We start from the raw sequence: 20,183 nt of genomic DNA on the forward strand, positions 1-20,183 counted from the left end.
TTAAGTATTTCTTGACGTTAACACCAGTCTTCCTCTCAAATGAGACCGCATCATTACCTTAAAAGGAGAGTGTTCATTCTGAAAAACAGTACGTAGAGAACGAAGCTTGTGTTATAGGAACTTGGCTGTGTGTGTAGTAAACTGTGTTGTCCATTCATGGGCAACAAAGAGGAAAATAAATATGGATAGCTGTTGAACTGGAGGGAGGATAAAACACACACAAAAAAAACCCCACACTTTTAAATGAATAAAATTTGATTTTAATGGAAAATAAAGGCAGATACAAACTGCGGTTTAACCAAACAGCACCAAAAGGCATGCTGATAGAGCCTGCATAAAATTGTTTTAAAACTCTCAAAGATTAGCTTCTGTGACACTTCATATGATACGCCACATATTATTCACTTGTCTGAAGACTTTTTTTGTGATAGCTTCTGGAAAACAGAAGGAATTGAATTACAGAAAATCAAGTCAAATAAGTTCACTGTGTTCTTTACAGAGAAGCTTTTAAACATTATGCTGTTTTTGTTTCTGAAGTTTGACAAGCATAATAAAATTAATGGAAGAAGTAAAAGAAAGTTACATTCCTCCAAAAGAAATTTAAAAATCATCATAACAGTCAGTAATACAAATTTTCCATGACTGATATTCTGCTGTTGATGATAGTAGCAGCTGCATCTTCATACAACTCAATCAGGGGCTCTGAAATGAACCTTTAAAAACCCTTAATTTCCAAAAATGGGACTTCAAAATGTTTTTTCTCTTTGTATTATTACACAGACTGACAATCAAAAAATTTGAAGTTAAGATTGACATTTAGAGGAAAACACACTTTAATTTTTTTGTGAAGAACTTGAGTGGACAAAATACTTCCATAAAGGATGTTATTATAGCCCTATTTCTCCATATTCCCATCTTTCATTTAACTGACAGCTGGAATTAAAGATTAAATTATCTCCTAAATGCCTACTCTTTTTGCAGCTTTCAAGAAATTAATGATTACTGCTAGTCTCCCAAATAGGTCTTGTGCTAAAAATGTATCTTTAAATTCTTTTCTGTGCTTCTTTTTTTCCATGAGAAATGATATTCCTGGACATTTGGAAATAATACGGTAAAACAAATGAGAATTGAGTGCACCTGCAATGCAAGGATGTTTGGCTGTGTACATAGTAGAAAAAACCTGCTTATCTAAAACCACTGTTAATCATCTTAAATTACACATTTAGAACTAAGATTATCAAACACTTAAAATATGTAGGGAAAATGGCATACCATTTGCAGAATTTCAATTTCTGTTCGAAGAGTCTCATAGATACTTTCCCAATCATCATCTTTGTAATTTTCCAATTCTTTCTTAAGCCTATGTTCAAAAACAAAAAATAAATCAGGGAACGGCTGTTTGGATTACGCTGTTCAGCTTTGGTCCCAGTCGCCAAGTTGACTTATGTGAGAGAACCCTCATTGATCTATTTGCATGATCAAGACTTAAGTTTGCTGGGTTTGTAGCTGGCAGTCAATATGCCACTCTCATGCAGTATCACTGGATTTCATCCATCACTGGCAGTTGTGGTGGCAACGTGAGGAACCTCGAAAAATGTCAGTTTGGGTTTTTACAAAGTATATCTCGACTAACAGTGCTTCATTAGACAGACTTCTAGACTATGCTGTTATAAACCATGAAAGATTTATGGCCTCATTAGTCATCATTTTCCTTATTTAAACATGTGAGTTTGAGTGTTGATAGTTGGGAAATACCATATGGTCCTGTTCTTACTTTACTTGGGCATCCACTCGGAGCTGCTGGCAAGGACAGAATATCGGATTAGATGGGGCCTCTGCCTGACCGCACGGGGCAGTTCTCGTGCAACACTTGTTCCGTGCCCCTCCGCAGGCTCCTTGGCTGTTGCTGCTGTTCTCCCCCCACTGCTCCAGCCCTTGCTGACTGTTTTCCTAATAGTCTCAGACAGGAATTCTCTAACTTCTCCACAGTAAGGACTACTTTTAATATAGGGATTACTCCCATTCAAGAGAGCAGTGGGTTTTCCCCATTCTTTCAAGTTTATACAATAGCCCCTATGGCTTCTGTCTCTTGCAGGCATAAAGCAGTTTTTACAAATAGCTCCTGATTTTACCATCGGTATGGAAACAATTAATAAAACCAAATGTTTTTATTCTCAATTGTTGCAGCTACTGAGTCACTGCAGCTCTTCTCCAAATATTTTCATAGAATGAAAAGAGACAGGGGGATTACCTAATGTTGTCTACAAACAAGGCTCACAAATCCAGTGTTTTTAAAGCCAGAAAATATAGTTTATTTTGGGGGGAAAAAGTCCTCTATAGAAGAAGAGATTCCAAGGGGAATATCAGTATTCAGGAAATACTCAAGTCATTGGTCCTGCTAAAAGTAGAGGCCTAAACTTTGCACAACACTGCCTATATTGGTTTAGATTAATGCTCTGTAGGCCAGGAAAAATTTTCATTGAGAGAAGCTCAATTCAAGGTCTAAGATCAGCTTCTGATCTTGGTTAAATCAGGTTAAGTTCATTGCCTTCCCTCCTCATTTTTTCTCTGTGCTTTCTGCTAGTGTGATTTTAGAGCCCTAATTTAAGACAAAACAAACAAACAACAAAAACACACACACACACACACACAAAAGCCCTGCTTTGCTGAATTTACTTTAACAGTTTTTTTTTTTTTTTTTTTTTTTTTTTTTTTAATCTCTGAGAAAATGCTCTCATTGTATTCCACATTGGAATATTGATGCATAGCCTGTTTGCAACTTGTCAGCTAAGAATGATACCCATCCATGTTTAGGTGTACACTAAGGACAAAACAACGGGAAAATAACCAGTAACAGTTGCTAATTTGTGTCTTGGGGTTGTGAATTAATTACTATTGATGATGTGCTTCTGTGAAGTTTTGCCTATGGATTTTTAAATTTTATATAAAATATTTTATAAAACTTAAATGTGATGAAAGCACAACTCCTTATATAGCATCAGGTAGTGGTGATAAAAGTCATTTATTCAAATGTGGTGTTTAATTTTTACATTAATCAATTGATTTTGCTTTCAGGTCTTCCTTCTTTCTTATTTAGAAGCTGGATAATTACAGTATGTGCCAGGAATATTATACTCACAAAACAAGGGCTGTCTGTTAGGTTGCAGTCTACACAATTAATGTGCTGGAGATGCCTGACTTACTGAATAAATGATGAAGTTTTACCAGCAGGAACGTGAGACAATGGAACTATTCAAAATAATGCTTAACCTGGAAGCAGACTTAGCTTTTTTATTTTGCACTTAAGATAAACAGGATACTCCTATTCATCTTTTCAGTATCGAATCAAATATGCAAACCAATTATTCATGGAACTATACTGTCTAGATGTAGGGCAGGTTATCTGTCACCTTTGGAAATGGAAAGAGATGTGCCTTTTGCCAGAACAAGGATTAATATGACAATTATACCCTTCTTACAACTATGATAAAAAGCAAATCTGTTTAAAAACAAAAGAACAACAAAAACTGAAAAGATAAATTATTTTTTCATCTTCCACATCCTTTGTTCTTATTTTTAGCACTTTGATCTTCTAGAGGGAAATCGAAGGTATCTTTAAAAAAAAAAAAAAAAAAAAGGTCATTACACTGGATTGATGCTGTAATAGTAAGTTACAGAATCACAGGTAATGGGCTCTAATGACTAACTGGGCTGGAAATGCCATGTTTGTGGAAGGAGTTTTGAAAAACCTTCTTCAAGATAAGGCTATGTTTTATTACTGGTATTTAAATCAGATAGGTGGGACAAAAGCATCAGATTTTTTTTTTCCAGATGCTAGCTTGCCCAAGACTACTCAACTATCTGTGGCCTGTTTTCCATTACTCTCAAATGCTAGAAGTGACAAAGAGATGAAGACGGAGATCACTGAAGATGATTGATTTTGCAGCTTTGAAATGAGCACATCTTTTAAACATCATTGGCGTTTGTGGTTGATATGCACTCTACTTGAATTTTAGCTGTATATGCAGAAGGCAAATTGGAAAAATAATTGTGAAATCAATAGTTGTTGGTATTATGAATTGAACCGTGATGAAAAAAATAATATTCTCAGACAGATTCCTCTGAAAATCATCCACAGGCTCATAATACTGAACCAAGGCTTAGTAGTCAGAACTTGCACTCTAAGAATGATTTTATGTAAAGAGGTCTCAAAGCAGAAATAGTTTGTGTGAATATGCATTTTAGAGATCTTTTTTGTCTAAGTGGAAGACAGATCCAACCTGGTAATTGTTGGGGTTGCAAAAGGAGCAGACTCTTTCTTGGTTATGTTTTAATGAGACAAGAAAAATATTTTTTTTCCCTGTTCTCCTTCTTGCCTCTGACTTGTGTATGATCACTGTTCTATTTTTTAACCATAAGTACGAGGGAAAACATTAGCGTATTATAAACGGAATTGCTTGATTCTGGGAATCAGGGAATAGAATTTGTGACACAAAACTGGAAGTTCCCTAACTTCCAGAGTATATCTACGTTGATTTTCCTGAACTTTACCAGAAAGGACAGGAGAAACATTTATCAAGGTTTTAAGACTTTATTTAAACTGAAGAAAAGAATAAAAGACTGGTTTACTATCTCAAGGAAAAGCAGAACTAATGCATTGGGGCTGTTCAGTCTCAGTTCGGTACTGGGGCTAAATTAATGTGTATGATTCTAAAGTGAGTGCAAGATTTTGCTGGGTATCTACAATTTGCTACTAAACAGAAAATGCTATTGATACAGCTGAAGAAGGCAATGAATTTCATAGTATTATCAGTTGATTGAGGAAAGGAGAAAATAAATCCTGAATGGAATTCAGTATCTCAAAACACAGCTCAAGCACTTGAGTTGAACAAATAAATTATAAAAGTATGTGCTCAATGGAGCAGAAATAGAATAAAAATTAAGATGTAGTAGTAATAATAAATACTAGCAAGAAGATTAAACTAACAAAAGCAAACAGTATACTAGGCTATGTAACAACTGGAACTATGTAATGTAAATAAAGATAAATGGAATAACGTTAAAGAAAAAATAGGGGAGAGATTCCAAATGAAGCATTACAAATAAAGTTGCCACACAGTATTCCAACTGAGGTTGCCTTGACCAGTAATGTTAAAACTCATGTGGTTTTTGTGGGAAATAACTCTTGCTTTTATGTTTTCCACAGCTATATTTACTTTCATTGTTTATAGTTATCTTCTGATAACATAGTATGCTCAGGCCCCTCTTCTTTGCTTCCAGGTATCTAGTATTGAAGTCCTTAGTACAAGTACATAATATATAATATATATTTATATATAATTACATTCCTCCTCCTGTATATAATTACGTTCCTCCTCTCTTTTATTTACTTCATTCTGCAAGGACTAGAGTTCTTATATTCTTTCATGCTATTTTCTTAAAAACACTTTCTATTCCATAGTTATTATTTAAAAAATTGGACAGAATCAGCTGTGACTGCAGTTACCTTCTTCCAGCTCTTTTTATTTATTTATTTTTTCAGCCCTATTACTGTTATTTCTATCAGTCATTTCCTTACTCAAAATTTTTAATGTGTCTTCTCCAGTTTAACTAATAGTTTCCCACATGGGATAATATCAAATACTTCACACGTGTCTAGATGGATGATACTGAATTTTCTTTGTATAACCAATCAGTTGTCCTATCAGAGAAAGACATCATTATTCAGATTTGATCTACTTCTTGTAAATCCATACTGCAATTTATAATTGAAACTTTTTAAAACATAATTCAAACTATAATAGTTCCACTGGGTACTTCTGTTAAAAAGAAAAGCTTAAAAAAATCAATTAGATGATTGTCATTAAAAAACTCATTTTGAACCACGTATATTACTCCAGAGATTGATATTTCTTGATTATAAAATTTAACATAAAATTAAATTGAAAAAATATTTTTAAAAACACCAGAACCATGGCCTTAGGCAGTCCACTGTTAGCATGAAACATTTGTTCAGCTCTAATGAATGTATTTCTTGTAAGATTTAGATGAAAGAAAACATCACTTTTTCCTTCCTAATTTTGGCAATGGAGTTTCTCTTTCTGTATTCCAAAGTTTAAGAAGCAATTCTATATTTCTTGGAATTATGCAATATGCAATGCCTTGAACTATTTTTACAAAGTGAGCTGACCATGCATTTCCCTTTGCTACTGTGATTATGAAGTAGAACAGAAATTCAGGTTTTGAAGAAAAAAAAATATCCTTAGTCTACCTTTTAGAATAGTATGAAAAATATAAATTTTAGGTAGAAACTGTCTGCTCTTAGTCTATATAATCTTCAATTAAAATTATGTATAGGTTGCTTTTCGTAAGACAATACACAAATCTAAAATTGTGAAACAAGATAATTAATACGGTAAGTAATTATAGTGAATATAATAGTTAAATGCCATAGTTAGGAATTTGTTGGTATCAGTGAAAGGCTCTGCTTGCTTCTGTATTGTTCCATTTAAGTGATGCTACTTGCGACCAGCCTGGGAAATGTGACTCGAGAGAGCTGTTGCCAAAGTTCTCTCAAAGTTCTGTGTGTGGGGCTGGCATTAGAAGAGCAGATGATGACATTTTTTTATTTTAATTGCACATCTTTTCTGAAAAAGCCCTCTTTTCTTAAAGGCATCTCTGTATTATGCATCCAGATCATGAGACTTGTGACTGTCAGGGAGCCCACACTGAGGAATAGGGTAAAGTGTCTTGAAGAGAGAGAAAGCAAGAAAAGGAAATTCGTATGTGTTTGTTTTTTGGATCTATTACTTTGTTTATAGCATTTTACAACTGAAAATATTCAGTGATGCTGAAGCAAAAACACTTTTAGTTCATGTCAGTAAGAAAGCACTTTATGCTGTCAAGACCTGCATGAAGGATGCTGACAAGCATGAAGAATTTAGCTAGACTAACAATCAAGATGGCATCATCAACAAAAACCTCAAAAGTTCTCTGAGTGAAAATTATGCAGCTAAAATGTATTGCAATTCTAAATTAACAACACATAAAGCAAAAAACAAAACAAAACAAGTAACAGGCTTTAATTACATTGTTATTTTCACAAGTGTTGAGGGAATTCAGGTTGTTATAAATTTGAATATTTATTTATCTTAATTGCTTAAAATGGGCTTAAAGTCTCTTATTTTCCAAGTCTTTTTTTCCTCCCTCTCATTAGCTTTCCAGAATTTTACTAGTTACTCAAACGGAACAGTAAGCAAAATAACAGAGTTTCAGTGTTTTAAATTCTCTTTTTGTGCTCAGTAACATTTTAGTATTTTGTGAAAAAAGTTTCAGAAATAGTGGAAAAGTTTAAAGAATACACTCTCATTAATTTCAATTCAATAACAAATTAAGCAAAATCAGAATGTAGTTCGGCATAAGGAAAAGCCTAACACCAAAGATTGCACTAGAAAACTTCTAAATGCTGTATAAAAGCATCATTTTTAATGAAATATTTTTCTTAAAATAATACATATATATAAATATTGAATAACTCTTTTACCACTGAACATTCAAGCCAGTATATACAGCAGTCAGTATATTCTACATATGTGCTTGGAATGTGACTGGAAGTCAAAGGTTTGGTGTATCTTTTTATATGCAAAATGTAGTGTACTTTATACCTTATCTTGAATTTGTAGTCATAGCAGTCTGTCAAGAAGGGAGTTAGAGAGTCAACACTGTAGAGTTGTAAAATTTTTTGAGCAGGTTGATCTTAAAAAAATAAATAAAAATAAAAGCAGCTATCAAACTATTGAAGCATATGGAACATTCCTAGTTGTGATGGGGATGATTAACTTAGGTACAGAAAATAGGTTTTTCATCTACTGTATGTGATAACTTTAAACAAGGACAGTATGATTGAAATTGTGAAAGTTCAGGAGTTAGTGATAGGCAGAGTATAGCAGCGAGTCATGGAACATGGTTTCTGCCATTGGTAGTACTGCTGGCAGCAGTTACCCCTAGCTAACAAGAAGCTAGAGCATTCCCTGATCTCAAAGAACTTCACTGACCTGAATTTTCAGGATGCTGGTAGACTTGATTCCTTTAACTTAGCTGGAATGGTTCAGTGAGTCCTGCCTTAATTGCTATTACCATATTTTGGCATGAGGGTTATTGCTGGCACAGTTTAGAATCATTACTGGTCATATGACTCCTTCCAGTGTATTTCAGCATGAAATAAAATCATGTTGTTGTCAGTGTTTTGTCAGAAAACATTCCTTCTACGCAAGGACTCGAGAGGCAAATGCAGAATTGAAGATCTATTAAAATGCTGGATTTTGAAAGTGTGCCTTTTGGTACCACTGTATCTCATAAAAATAAAATCATAATATATTTTTCTCTAATTTTTGGAGAAGTACATACTAAAAATCATATTTTCTTTACTCCTTATCCATAACTATATCTGTATTCAACATTCAAATTTCAGTTAGCTTTTTCCAGTATTTTATGTGTATTAGAACAACCTTGTAAATGCAATACCAGTAGCTGGTGGAATTAACAGTGTGCGCTTCTCACGACCTTCTGTAATTCTTTGATGGATTTCGGAGAAATTTTATGAAACTGCAGATATGGTATAGGGCATTTTTCTGAGATCAAAGATAAATTGCTGTAATTTGAATTAGCTGGCTACACTCTTCAGGTGAAATGCAATTTACTTTAAGATATATACTTAATTGTAATGAAGATTCTTGCCTTGCCAGCTACTTTTGATATTGATTTTTAAGCTGGGACTAGGTATGTGATCCAATAACAGACTTAGAGGGTGGCCTGGGAGCTACATATATCAGGTTATTGATGCTGACTCTCTCTCATGTTTGTTCTAAGGAAGCATTAAACACGTTGGTATTTTTGCCATTTAAAAAATGTTGTGGCTTCCTACATCATAAAATAGACAATCAAATTTTGTGCTTTATAGAAAAAGTATGAATTTTTGATCCACACTGCTTGTGTTATGTCAAAATATTCCTCTCTTTATAATGTATACTAAATGTGATTTTCAGTAAAAACTAGAACTATATTCCTGCAATAGATTCTATATGGGGGAAGGAGAACTGGGGGGAAACAGAAGGTGTGGGGGAGAAGCCTTCATTAAAGAAAAACCTGGTCTTCTTGATGGCCTCCTTGTAAGTATTGTAGGGCAGTTAGGTTCTCCCAGAAGGACTATATATACTGTATTATTTGTAACATACTTTAAATTCCCTTTCATTGTCTTAATTCAATAGTTTAGATGAAGAAGTCATGAGTAGGTTTAAAAAAAAAAAAAAAAGGTAAGAGGTGTACAAGGCTAAAAAGCTGTGGGATGTGGGATACTTCTAAACAGCACAGCGCTGTGACATAGAGAAGTAGATAAACAAGGATTGCCTGCGTAGCTCTACTGAAAAGCAGAATCTATTAGTGCTGACAGAAGTGCAATGACATAGCTCTGCTGCTTCTGACATCGGAATTAACTTGTTCAAAGCTATCTTCCTCTATCAAGCAAAGAGCTTTTGCACATATATATGAGACCAAAGGCCAGAGCAAGATAAAAGTATGATTTAGACAAATCGGTCATAAATTATGTCCAGTATCTGAAATGAAAAAATATTTTGATATAAACAAACTTCAGTATATTGTTACACCATAATGAGTATTTGCTTTTTGTGACAATAGTAACAATAGTAGTAGCACTTTATATTTTGCACTACATGCAATTATCAAATAACAGACATGTATGGGCTTGAATGACTTGCCTGGGATCTCACAGTGAATCAGTGGCAGAGCTGGGGATTTAAAGTATTGCTGCTTGCTACTTCTGTAACTTACACACAGGAAACCTGTTACAGAAAACTAATTATGACAATTTGAATATTAAGTGGCATTATGGCAGTAAACTAATCCATGGGAAGTGTATTATTTAGAAGAAAGCTGACAACCTCATGTATCACAAAACCTAATATATCATGGTGGAATGAATAATGTAGAGGAGTGAATTATAACGGCCTGTCTTACAGCTGCAACGGAATTGCAACTGTTATTATTATTTACACTGTCCTATATGTATATGTTGAATGCAAAGTTTTTGCTACTGTATGCGGAATTGTAAGCTAATTAATTTTTATGTTGAGGGAATTTTGGCTATGTCTCAGCGCCATGTAAGAGGTTGTACAGTTAGTAATAGGGCTGATATATCATTTTTTCTTTCAGAAACTGGTATTCAGCAAAAAAAATTGGTCTTTAACAAATCGTCTTTCAGAAAAATGCCCAGAGTTCCCTGCTAAACTTTATTTCTTCATTGAAGGATTTCAGAAAAATATACTATATTTATTTTAGTCAAAAACTAATAAATGTATAGGAGAAAAGGGTGACGTTACAAATGTTCTGTTTTCCCTAATAATTTCTTTTAGAGAATAATTTGGACCAGTTCTTCTAAGAGGAATTTACATTGTCTATTAAATATTTTTAAATACTCATAGGCACTTTCACATGGAGCACCATAAAATTAGAAAAAGAGTTACTTTTGTGACAGGGAGCTTTTTGCATTGAAACTTTTTGTTTTGTTAAAGTCCATTACATGCTTTTGTGTATGGTGAAAATGTAAATGTCACACTTGAGCAAGCTGACAACAAATAAGTCATGACTACTGTCTTCCTGGGGAGCAATATTGACTATTAAGGGAGACTGTGCAAGGTCTTCTGTCTTGTTTAAATCTTCAAGATTTTGTTGTAAACTAGCTTAATTAGAAGTCAAACTAGAACTGATGGCAGGGACAGCAGAGAAAATAAATCTGCATTAAGTTCAGTACAAAGCCCACCTGATCTGAAGAGGTTTTTGTGGCCCATCCAGTCCATCATCATTCAGCCAGTTAATATATATAGCACGATGGGTAGTTCTTCAATATTCTCTGTACCACCACCACTATTTTTACAAAGACTGAAGAAACCTACTACCCACGGAGCAGGCTTTTGCTCACCCTCCAAGTATGACTGTGATTTCCTTGCAAATGCTTTCAGTTTTTAGTTCATTGCAGCATGTATGTAAGGGTGAAAGACTGTAATAAACAAAGAGCATTTGTGTTCTCTAATAAACACAATTGGTTCTTCTGATTTCCAATGAATTGTATAGGAATATACAAAAAATAGTTATTACTACTGGAACTTAAACTACAGACCTAAAATTAAATTTAAGGATCTACTAATACGAGACTCTTACCTTAAACATTCAGGATCAGTCTGAGGTTTTTCAGTGACTTGGACTTTTTCTGTTTCTAAACGTTTTGTTGTTCCTTCAGCCTCCTTGATTAACTCCTCAAGGTCTAAACATACATTTATAATGTCATTATTATTTTATTAATCATGCATATTCAATGACAGTCTGCATTTTCTAAATTTATCTAACTTTTTTTCTGTTGTCGGATAAAGGCAGCCGAATGATGAACATGTATAATTTTAGTGTTGTAATCGGTATATACATTACAATCTTTTAGAAAAACTTGTTCACTTTCCAAACAATCTGTGACCATATTTATAACCTATCCTTCCTAGCTCATTTACTGTTACATGCTATTTATACATTTCCAAAAAAAAAAAAAAATTAAACCATTTCTTAGATTTTTTTTTAAACCCAAATTTCAAGATAATTCCTATTGCCTGACATCACCTATGAAACAGAACCTTTCTTGGTTCTCTCTGTATAGTTGTTCCCTTTACTGGGGTTCTTGTGTATTTGACACCTTTTTGTCAGACTTGTGTGTGGATCTCTTTTTTTATGCATTGCCTTTAATACACAAATGTCAGTAAAAAAAACCAGTTGAGTTTAGAACTTAAAGACAGTTTTGGCTTCGTCCTCTATCAGTCCAAGCCATGTTGGTTAAACATCTGAATTTTAGTAACATTCTTTAATTACAGGTTAATGGTTTTTAAACAACACTTAGGTTGATTTCAAGTTCACTTTGAAACACATAATTCTCCATTTAAGTATTTGTCTTAGTAGCAAAAGTAGAATTTTCTTTTTCATATTTATAGGTTATGATTCAGCAAAACTGTATGCCTTGCTATCAGTGACATTCAATATAAATCTTAATGAAATCCACAATACTTGTTACAAATGTATTTTAAGATGAGGTATTACATAACAAACTATGAAAAATCTTATTTCTATTACTTCTTTTTTTCTGAGAAAAATAACTTGACAGAAAGGATTTTTCAGAACTATTTGTCAAGACAGAAATAATTACCATAACAAGTGATTATCAAGCGCACCTTTGAGTTCACTTTGGAGAGTAAATAATTCCTGCTTTAATTCATTCTTCTGCAGCTGGAGAGCATTTAACTGAACACTTTTATGTTCCATTGACTCCATTTCTAAAATTAAAAAAATTATATTTTAAATGAAAATGCATTGCAGTTTAAGTTTTCATAATATAAACTTAAATACTCTTTACTACTTCTACTCATCTTTATCTATTGAAAAAGAACCTTAAATACAACCAAAATCAGTTCTATGAAATCCAGCTCACAGGAAATATGTTATGTAATGTATTTCTCATTGTGAAAATAAATGTTTTCTAATGTTCTTAAGACATTCACATATTTTGTTGACTGGGCATAAAAATAATTGCAAATCTTTTGCTCTAGAGTTACTTCAGCTATAAAGGAAGATGACTTATTGAGTAGGAGGTGAATAAAGACCTTTCAGCACGACTAAAAGAAAAATACCACAACATATTTTGTTTAGTATTACGGATGCTTGAACCAGAATGTTGACAGCATCTGGAATTAATTGTGATCATCCCCCCCCTCCCCCCGCCCCAACCAGATGTCCTCAGATAATTTGCTGGTTATTAGTTATTTTATCCTGTTCACTTAAGTTCTGATAGTGTGCTCAGGACTGCAGCAGTCAGAAAGCCAGACAAGATGTATCTCAAAAAGTGCAATTTAAAAAGGATGTAATCGAGACAGCAACTGAACCCAGAGAAGGAGGAGGTTAGTCATCTTTCATGTTCTGCTGATCTAACCTTCAAGAGACCATTTGACTGATCAGATTTGTCTGAATACTTAATTCTATCAAATACATTAATCATTAAAAATAATAGGTGCCACCAAATACAGACTTTTTTTTTCAGTTGTAGATCAGAATCAGAGCCCTATCAAATACAGAAGGAAAGTATAACCAAATACAAACTCAGACAGTTTTATTTCAGTAACTATACATCAGAAGTCATCGAATACAAAGTGCTGACACTTGATGAATCATGAGACTGGATAAGACTTTGAGGGGTCATCTGGAGCCTTCCTCCTCCTGAAGGCTATAGCATCAGCTATACATCTGTCACATCTGACAGATGCTTGTAAAACCTGCTTTTAAAGACGTTTGTTAATGGAGAATCTACAGTTTCCTAAGGCAGATTGTTTCAATTGTTCACTCCTCTTGTTTCTTTGAAAGATTTCTCAAACAGCCAGCAGATGCTCCCTTACTGTTGTTTAAGCTTGTTGCTTTTTATTCAGTTCACTACGGGTATCAAGAATCGCTTTCTTTTTTACAGAATCCTTTAAACATTTTAAGACTGATACCCGTCTTCCAGCAATCTTTTCCTCCATAGCTTAAATACTTCCAATTCTTTCCTTTTTCTCCCTATGTCCTCCAGATCTCTGATCACTCTAACTGTTCCCATGTAGACTGTCTCCAGCGGGTCCACATTTTTTCTTGAAATGCAACATCCAAGACTAGATACACGGTACTCCAGCTAAGAATTTAACTGCCCTAAATAAAGTAAAAGATTGTGTCTCAGTATGGTGCTGATATTCTGATGTCATTGACTCGTGTTCAGCTTGTGATCCATGATGACTCCAATGTCCTTTCTGAAGAATTGTTTCTCGATCTGACTCTATTCCGGGAAATCTCATATACTGTACCTTAACTCAGAGAGAAACTGTGGCTGTAAAAGACCAGTCATACCAGACAACTCTGCATATAATTTTTTGAAGCTAAGAAAATTTACAAAACTCAACCAAAGGTGACTAAAATCATTGCAAACCTAATATAGTACATTATGTATCGCAGTGCACCTCTGTGCTAGCTGACATTAGACATTGGGAGCAACTTTTACAGATCTGCTTCTCCTTATAGCACTCATGGTTAGAAATGACTGAAGAGGTTGGAGAATAGAAAAGGCTTTAATGATCTTTGTGTAACATGGTATGTCAGGCCACTATCTTTCAGTTTAGTGCTAAGAGATAGTTCCAGACAGCAGGAGAATATGACTAAAATTATTGTTTTGCACTCCTATATTTTATTGATTTGTATTCTCTGGTAATCCAAGATGAAATCATTTAATGTAAGACTTACCATTTTTTAACAGAGCTGCCTCATTCTCTAAATCATTTATTTCAGTCTTGACTTTTTTTTTAATCAGAAGATCTCTATTACTTGTTAGTCCATATTCATTGTTAAACTCTGTTATTTCCCTAGCAAAATTATCTTCCTCTTCAGTCATTTTTCTCTTCGCATCTGTCTGAAAAAAAGAAAGGGAAAAACGAATATTCAGATGTAAAAAAAAGAAAGTATTTGTTAAGCTAGGCAGAGTGAAACATACTTATCGTGTATCCTTAAACTTTACACATGCTATGTATTTATTTTCCTGACTTATGAGAACATGAAAATGGTCTACAGCTCTATCATTTTGTCTGCTGTCGGAATCTTTTTTTTTTTTTTTCTTGACAAAGTGGAGGATATATTCTTCATAGAAAAACATTTTAAAAATCACCAGATTGTGTTACAGACTTGCATCAGAAGTTTTTAAGTTCAACTCATTATTGAAATTAGTAGCAAGTTCTGTTTAAAGTCAGTGGCATAATATGGCCATTCTTTTTTAGGCTGTTATTAAATTAATTAAAGATGTTTATTCCTGTGCATAAGGCAGACTTGCTTTATCTCCATTGATATCTACTATGAAAGCTATAATTGATAGGCAGTCACTTTCATTTTCTAGAAAAAAATAATCTAAAGACACGGGTAATAATAAATTCCTTAAAAAATCTTAACTGAATAAATTAAAAGAAATAACCTTACGTACAGGAAGAAACAAACAATCTGTATATCAAACCTGACTGATTGCAATTAAATAAATTTCACATTTCTTCAGAGAATAGTAATTTTTTTGCCTTTTAACTGAATAATTTTACTATGATATTTGTGATGATATTTATTTCTTTTTCTTTTTCCCCCCTCTATTTAAGATAGGGAATACTTTGGATGCCAAAGTAGTATTACTTAATTAAAATGATTATTTGCTTAAGGGTTTAGTGGTGATAATGATGATTCATAATGAATATTGAAAATTCAGCTCTGTTGATTTGAAATACAAATACATATGCAGAGAAGAGTACTCATGCATGGATTTACTTAGTATCTAAAGACTTAAGGATCCATGATGAAGAAAGAGGAAGGCAATATTCAGGTTAGCATGACAGTAAATTAAAAAGCTTATTGTCTGTATGTTGCAAGTAGCTACCTTTTAAGAGGTGGCTAAGTGTTTGTGGTCTCAAAGAGATTGTGCGGGATGTCGTCATTCCTAAAACATTCTATTGGCCTCCCTGAGATTTTCCTTTGATACTTCTCAATCTGCTTTATTGTGGTTGAGGAAGTCCAAATTAAGGTGTGATTTTCCTACTTTTCTTTTACAAAGTAGTTACTATGTCAGAATTGGAATCCAGCCATATATCAGAAATTAGAAACTGAAGTTAAGAATGCTAAATCAGCTTTGTTGATAAAAGGCAGCACACGTTACCTTAGATCATTAAGCTGAGAACTAAACTTAAAATTCAAAGTGAGAATTTAGCCATGTTTACATTTTTAAGTATGCTAGAGTTAAAAAATAATAATAATAAAAATGGACTATTCAGATTTATAACGTTAATTCTTCCATATTTTCAAATTTAAAGCTGAATACACTCATACAGTACAAACAAGCTGTTTAAATGTTGTAGCTGGAAACATACAAAGTTTTTCTGAAGAATGCTTTTTTGATTAGTAAGTTCAGCTTTCTGTTTCTCTAAGCTGTCTTCATGTTTCTTCAGAATTTCTAAGAAGAACATTTTTTCAGACAGATGCTGAACCTTGCAAGAGAAAACAAAGTTATGAAATAAGGTTATTGTTTTATTATTTCTTATACTTTCATATTGGAAATAAGGATCTAGGCCCAGTTAAAACACAGCTGGTGTAGCTGCTGGACTAGAAAAAACATAGTAGCTCCCTTTTTTCCCCCCAGTAATCTTTCATTATACCACTAAGCTTTGGAAAAATATCCTCTTTTTAAAAAAACAGATTTGGTGCTGGCCTTTCTATCTAAAATAATATTTTTTAAGTTTATCCAGGTTAGGCAAAACATTTTCAGGTTAAAAATAGGAAAAATATTGATGACATAGAATCTTTTACTCAACCTTAGTACAATGTCCTCCATCTTGTTGTGTACAGCCCATTTCATAGCAAACCAGAAAATACCTGAATGGCTGTGTACGTCATCAGCTCTGCAGTGCTAGTATTGCATAGGTGAAGGAGGAACAAAGCTCACATTTTTTTTCTGAGAACAACTGCTGGAATTCTTAGCTAAAGAAATATAATGGTAAGACTGTTGATAGTCTAAAGACAGCTTTGTCATAAGGTCCTCCCCACGCCCACCACCTATACTTCTACTTTGCATATAGCTTTATTTTTAGTTTTATTAATTTTAAATGTTAAATTATCTGATAGAAGATAAAAATAATATAGATGATTTGGAGAGGGTACAGATGAAGTGCATCTGTTATCAAAAGGAGGAGGATAATGGAATTAAATGTCCTAAGACTAGCGTGAGATAATCAGAAAAGAAAGGACCAGACTTTTTCCTCGTCCCTAATATGTTTGGCACAATAAGCGTCAAGGAGGTGCTTGCCTCAGCAATATTTATTTTGCATCTTAATTCAAAGAGAGCAGATGATCTTATACCACTGTAATTATATTATTGAACATAACTAACTGCAGTGTAGTTTCTCCATCTGTAAGATGCCTACTTAATCTATATATTTGCAATAGATTTTTTTTGAAGAAATCATTCAGCCATGAAAGGCAAAATGCTATAATTCAGGTTGTAATTACATGCTACCTGATTTTACAGAACAGAGGAAATAAACAGAATTTCCTGGGAACCTTTGGTTGACCACAGGCAGTCTCTGTGAAATAGTTGTCAAAACACTCTTACATTCAGCCTCATCTGCTTGCTCAGGCATAAGCCCTTGTGCATGCACATGCTTGAATATCTATGCTTATAAAGCACAGTTATTTGTTGTGGGACAAATTGAACAGCGTTAGCTGAACAGCAATATTTAATGTTAGTTGAATTACGTAAACTATTCTAGACATATGTAAACTTAACTGCTGTACTGAAAAATAAATTACTTTAAATAATTTAAATATCTCTATAATCTTTGAACCAAAATACGGTCTGATTGAAATGCATTTTTCCATTCCACTTACTTTCTGTATCACGTCCTATATATAAATGAATCAATGTCAGAATAAACAGGCAAGTAAACTATACTTTTGTGGACACCAGTTAGAATATTATTAATCCTGATGGGTAAAGCACTTAAGATTTAATTAGGAATAATTCTTCAGCTCTTCCCATTAGCCATTTACAATAATAGCTCTACTCCTGGGACATTCTATACCTACCACATAAACCTTGATTGTAAATCACAATGCATCAATAACAAATTAGTAGTATAAACATAAACTAGTGATGTTCATAAATAAATGTAGGAGGAAAGCTACAAAGGACTTTATCTAACAAACAACATCCAGCCATCTGTGATAAATTTAAATAAATTTAAAATGTAAATAAATTACTATTTAAAAGTTATTTTGGGCTCTGAGATTGTTGCATGCATAAATGCTAACATGTGACTAACTGCTTGCAAGATTATAGTCTCAATTTACAACAGTAAATATTTGTATATTTGTTCCTTTTTTTTTTTCCTGACCCCATCATAGTAATGTCGGTATTTATTATACATAGTATATAGCCTTTAAAAAAAGACAGAAAAGCCTGTTTTTGGAAAGATGACAACCATCCCCAAAACATTTATTTTTGCATCTAGGTGAAGTAATTCCCCAAAGGTTCGTGAAGCTGTTTATTTAAATGACAGGACACAACAGTTTTAACTTCAAAGGAGACTCCATAAGCTTTCTTGTTGTGCGCACACACATTCCACCAATGCAGGTACTTAAGAGCACAAGGATGATATTTAGACTTCATATTCAGGCATAAGCAAATGGATTTTTAAATCATTTGTACTGACAGGTATTAATGGTGAAGAAGTTCTGCAAAAATGAAAGTTTAAACCAATGTCTTCCATTTGGATAAATGGAAAGCATAATAAAATCTTAAAAGCACCAAATAGATTTGGAAACTTTCCCCTGTCTTCAGTGTCCCTAGCAAAACTCCAAGGCCTGGTATAATTGTGAACCCAGGAATCTTTAGTATATGACTCAAGATCCTGTGAAGTAAACACAATGAATTTTTCCATATATTCTCTGTGAAATAAATAACAACTTTAAGGAATGGCAGGGGGCAAAATAGGAATGATTTCCAGACCCCTGAATGAATGCATATGTTAAAAGAGCAAGTGCTATAATGACCTCCAAGAGTGTTCGGTCCAGGCTGCTCACAGTTAATCTGCTCCCTGCCCAGCTCTTTTCCAGGGGAGCAGGCATGACTTCATGCGCGTATGTGCTGTTTTCAGTGATTCCAGATTTTGGAAGTATTATCTGGAAATGTGTTTGGCCTTGAGGTGAGAAAGTCCCTGAACATATCCAGAGGTCAGTCTGAAGTCTGGCATTTGTGAGAGGAAAGCCATAGACATACCTTTGCCCTCATGAAATACATACTGGCAATGATCACTACAGAAACACATGCTGTAAGTTTTCTCAATGCTCTCTCACTCACTAGGTGAAGCATATGCCTTGAAAATGTTTATGAATCTATTTCTGAAAAGAATAGATCATATGTTTGTAAATATAATGTATTTCATTATAATGTGGCCTGCTTACCTTAGTTTCTAATGTTATTTTTGCTGTGCTCAGCTCTTCTTTTATTTGGTTAATTTTTTCATGACTTCGGTTTATGTCAAATTTAGCTGCAACACAACAAAAACCTGTAAGTACATGTGGTTTTATAAAAACATGCCACTGGCAGAAGCAGCCTGCCAAGCTTTTGCCAACAACGCTCCGCTCACAATAGCACGGTGGGGCCACTCTGCTTTTCCTAGGATCCTCTGGAAAATGGAGAGGCCATTTAGTGTGGTCAGTGCAGCTCCTCTACCCACAAGATGTCAGCCATAGGGCTGACCTTGTTGGATGAGGCGCCTCTTTTCCCCCGCCTGCTTCTCTGTGAGCTGGATTTGCTGGAACAAAGCGTCCAGATTCATTTCTGACTTTTTTTGTGGGCAAGTTTTCAGGTGTGTGAGGGCTCTCCAGCGCTCACTGACTTGTGGAGGGATGGTTGCTGAAAGCCAGGGATGTCCTGAGGGAAGCTGAGGATGGGCCCAGCCACAGCCCTTCCCTCAGGCCTCAGCCCAAGGCCTTGCCAAGCCTCGTCTCTGCCCTGTGGCTTTGGCCTCCCTGGGGATGGCTCCTTCAAGGGTCTGGAAAGAAACTCCAGACCACGGAGAGAAGTCACCTCCAAAGACAGGACCCAGCTGTAGCAGAAGAAGTGATGAGGGGCTGTGGAAAGTGGGGGGATGGGGGTGAACCCTGGGCAGAGGGAAACGTGAAGAGCTGGCTCGGAGAGAGTGCAGTGGCACAGCAAGTGTTGAGGGAACCCAGGCAGGAAATGGGAAAAAGCAGGCACAGAAGCAGCAGAGTAGGGACAGGACATAGAAGATATTTGGCTATTCTAAAGGCGTCTGACTGGCTAAATCTTGTCAAACTTGAGTGCATTTGTGAAACGTTGATTCTGACCCAGGGTTTGGGGAGTTTTGATCAAACAGCTCCGACTTTATTTCTCTGGGGCCAAATGATTTATATTGTTCTTGTGTTGTTCAAAAGCTGTTTTTTATTTTTATTTTTATTTTTCCTTCCCCCTTCCTTTTTTTTTTTTCTGTGGAGCATTTACCATCCATTTTTAA

At 34.5% G+C, this 20,183-nt stretch overlaps 1 protein-coding gene across 1 annotated transcript; it reads right to left on the reverse strand.

Moving 5' to 3' along the window:
• Window positions 1–237: 237 nt before the first annotated feature.
• On the reverse strand, window positions 238–19,484 carry CCDC172 (coiled-coil domain containing 172). Its single transcript, XM_035547540.1, has 8 exons — window positions 19,406–19,484; window positions 19,108–19,193; window positions 16,020–16,136; window positions 14,368–14,533; window positions 12,282–12,383; window positions 11,233–11,335; window positions 1,273–1,360; window positions 238–434 (listed from the first exon to the last, which is right to left on the reverse strand). Exons 1-8 carry the CDS (start codon window positions 19,482–19,484, stop codon window positions 402–404), a joined length of 774 nt encoding a protein of 257 aa, XP_035403433.1. The 3' UTR covers window positions 238–401.
• Window positions 19,485–20,183: the final 699 nt, after the last annotated feature.

The sequence above is a fragment of the Cygnus atratus genome, chromosome 7, assembly GCF_013377495.2.
Source record: "Cygnus atratus isolate AKBS03 ecotype Queensland, Australia chromosome 7, CAtr_DNAZoo_HiC_assembly, whole genome shotgun sequence".
Taxonomy (NCBI): Eukaryota; Metazoa; Chordata; class Aves; order Anseriformes; family Anatidae; genus Cygnus; species Cygnus atratus.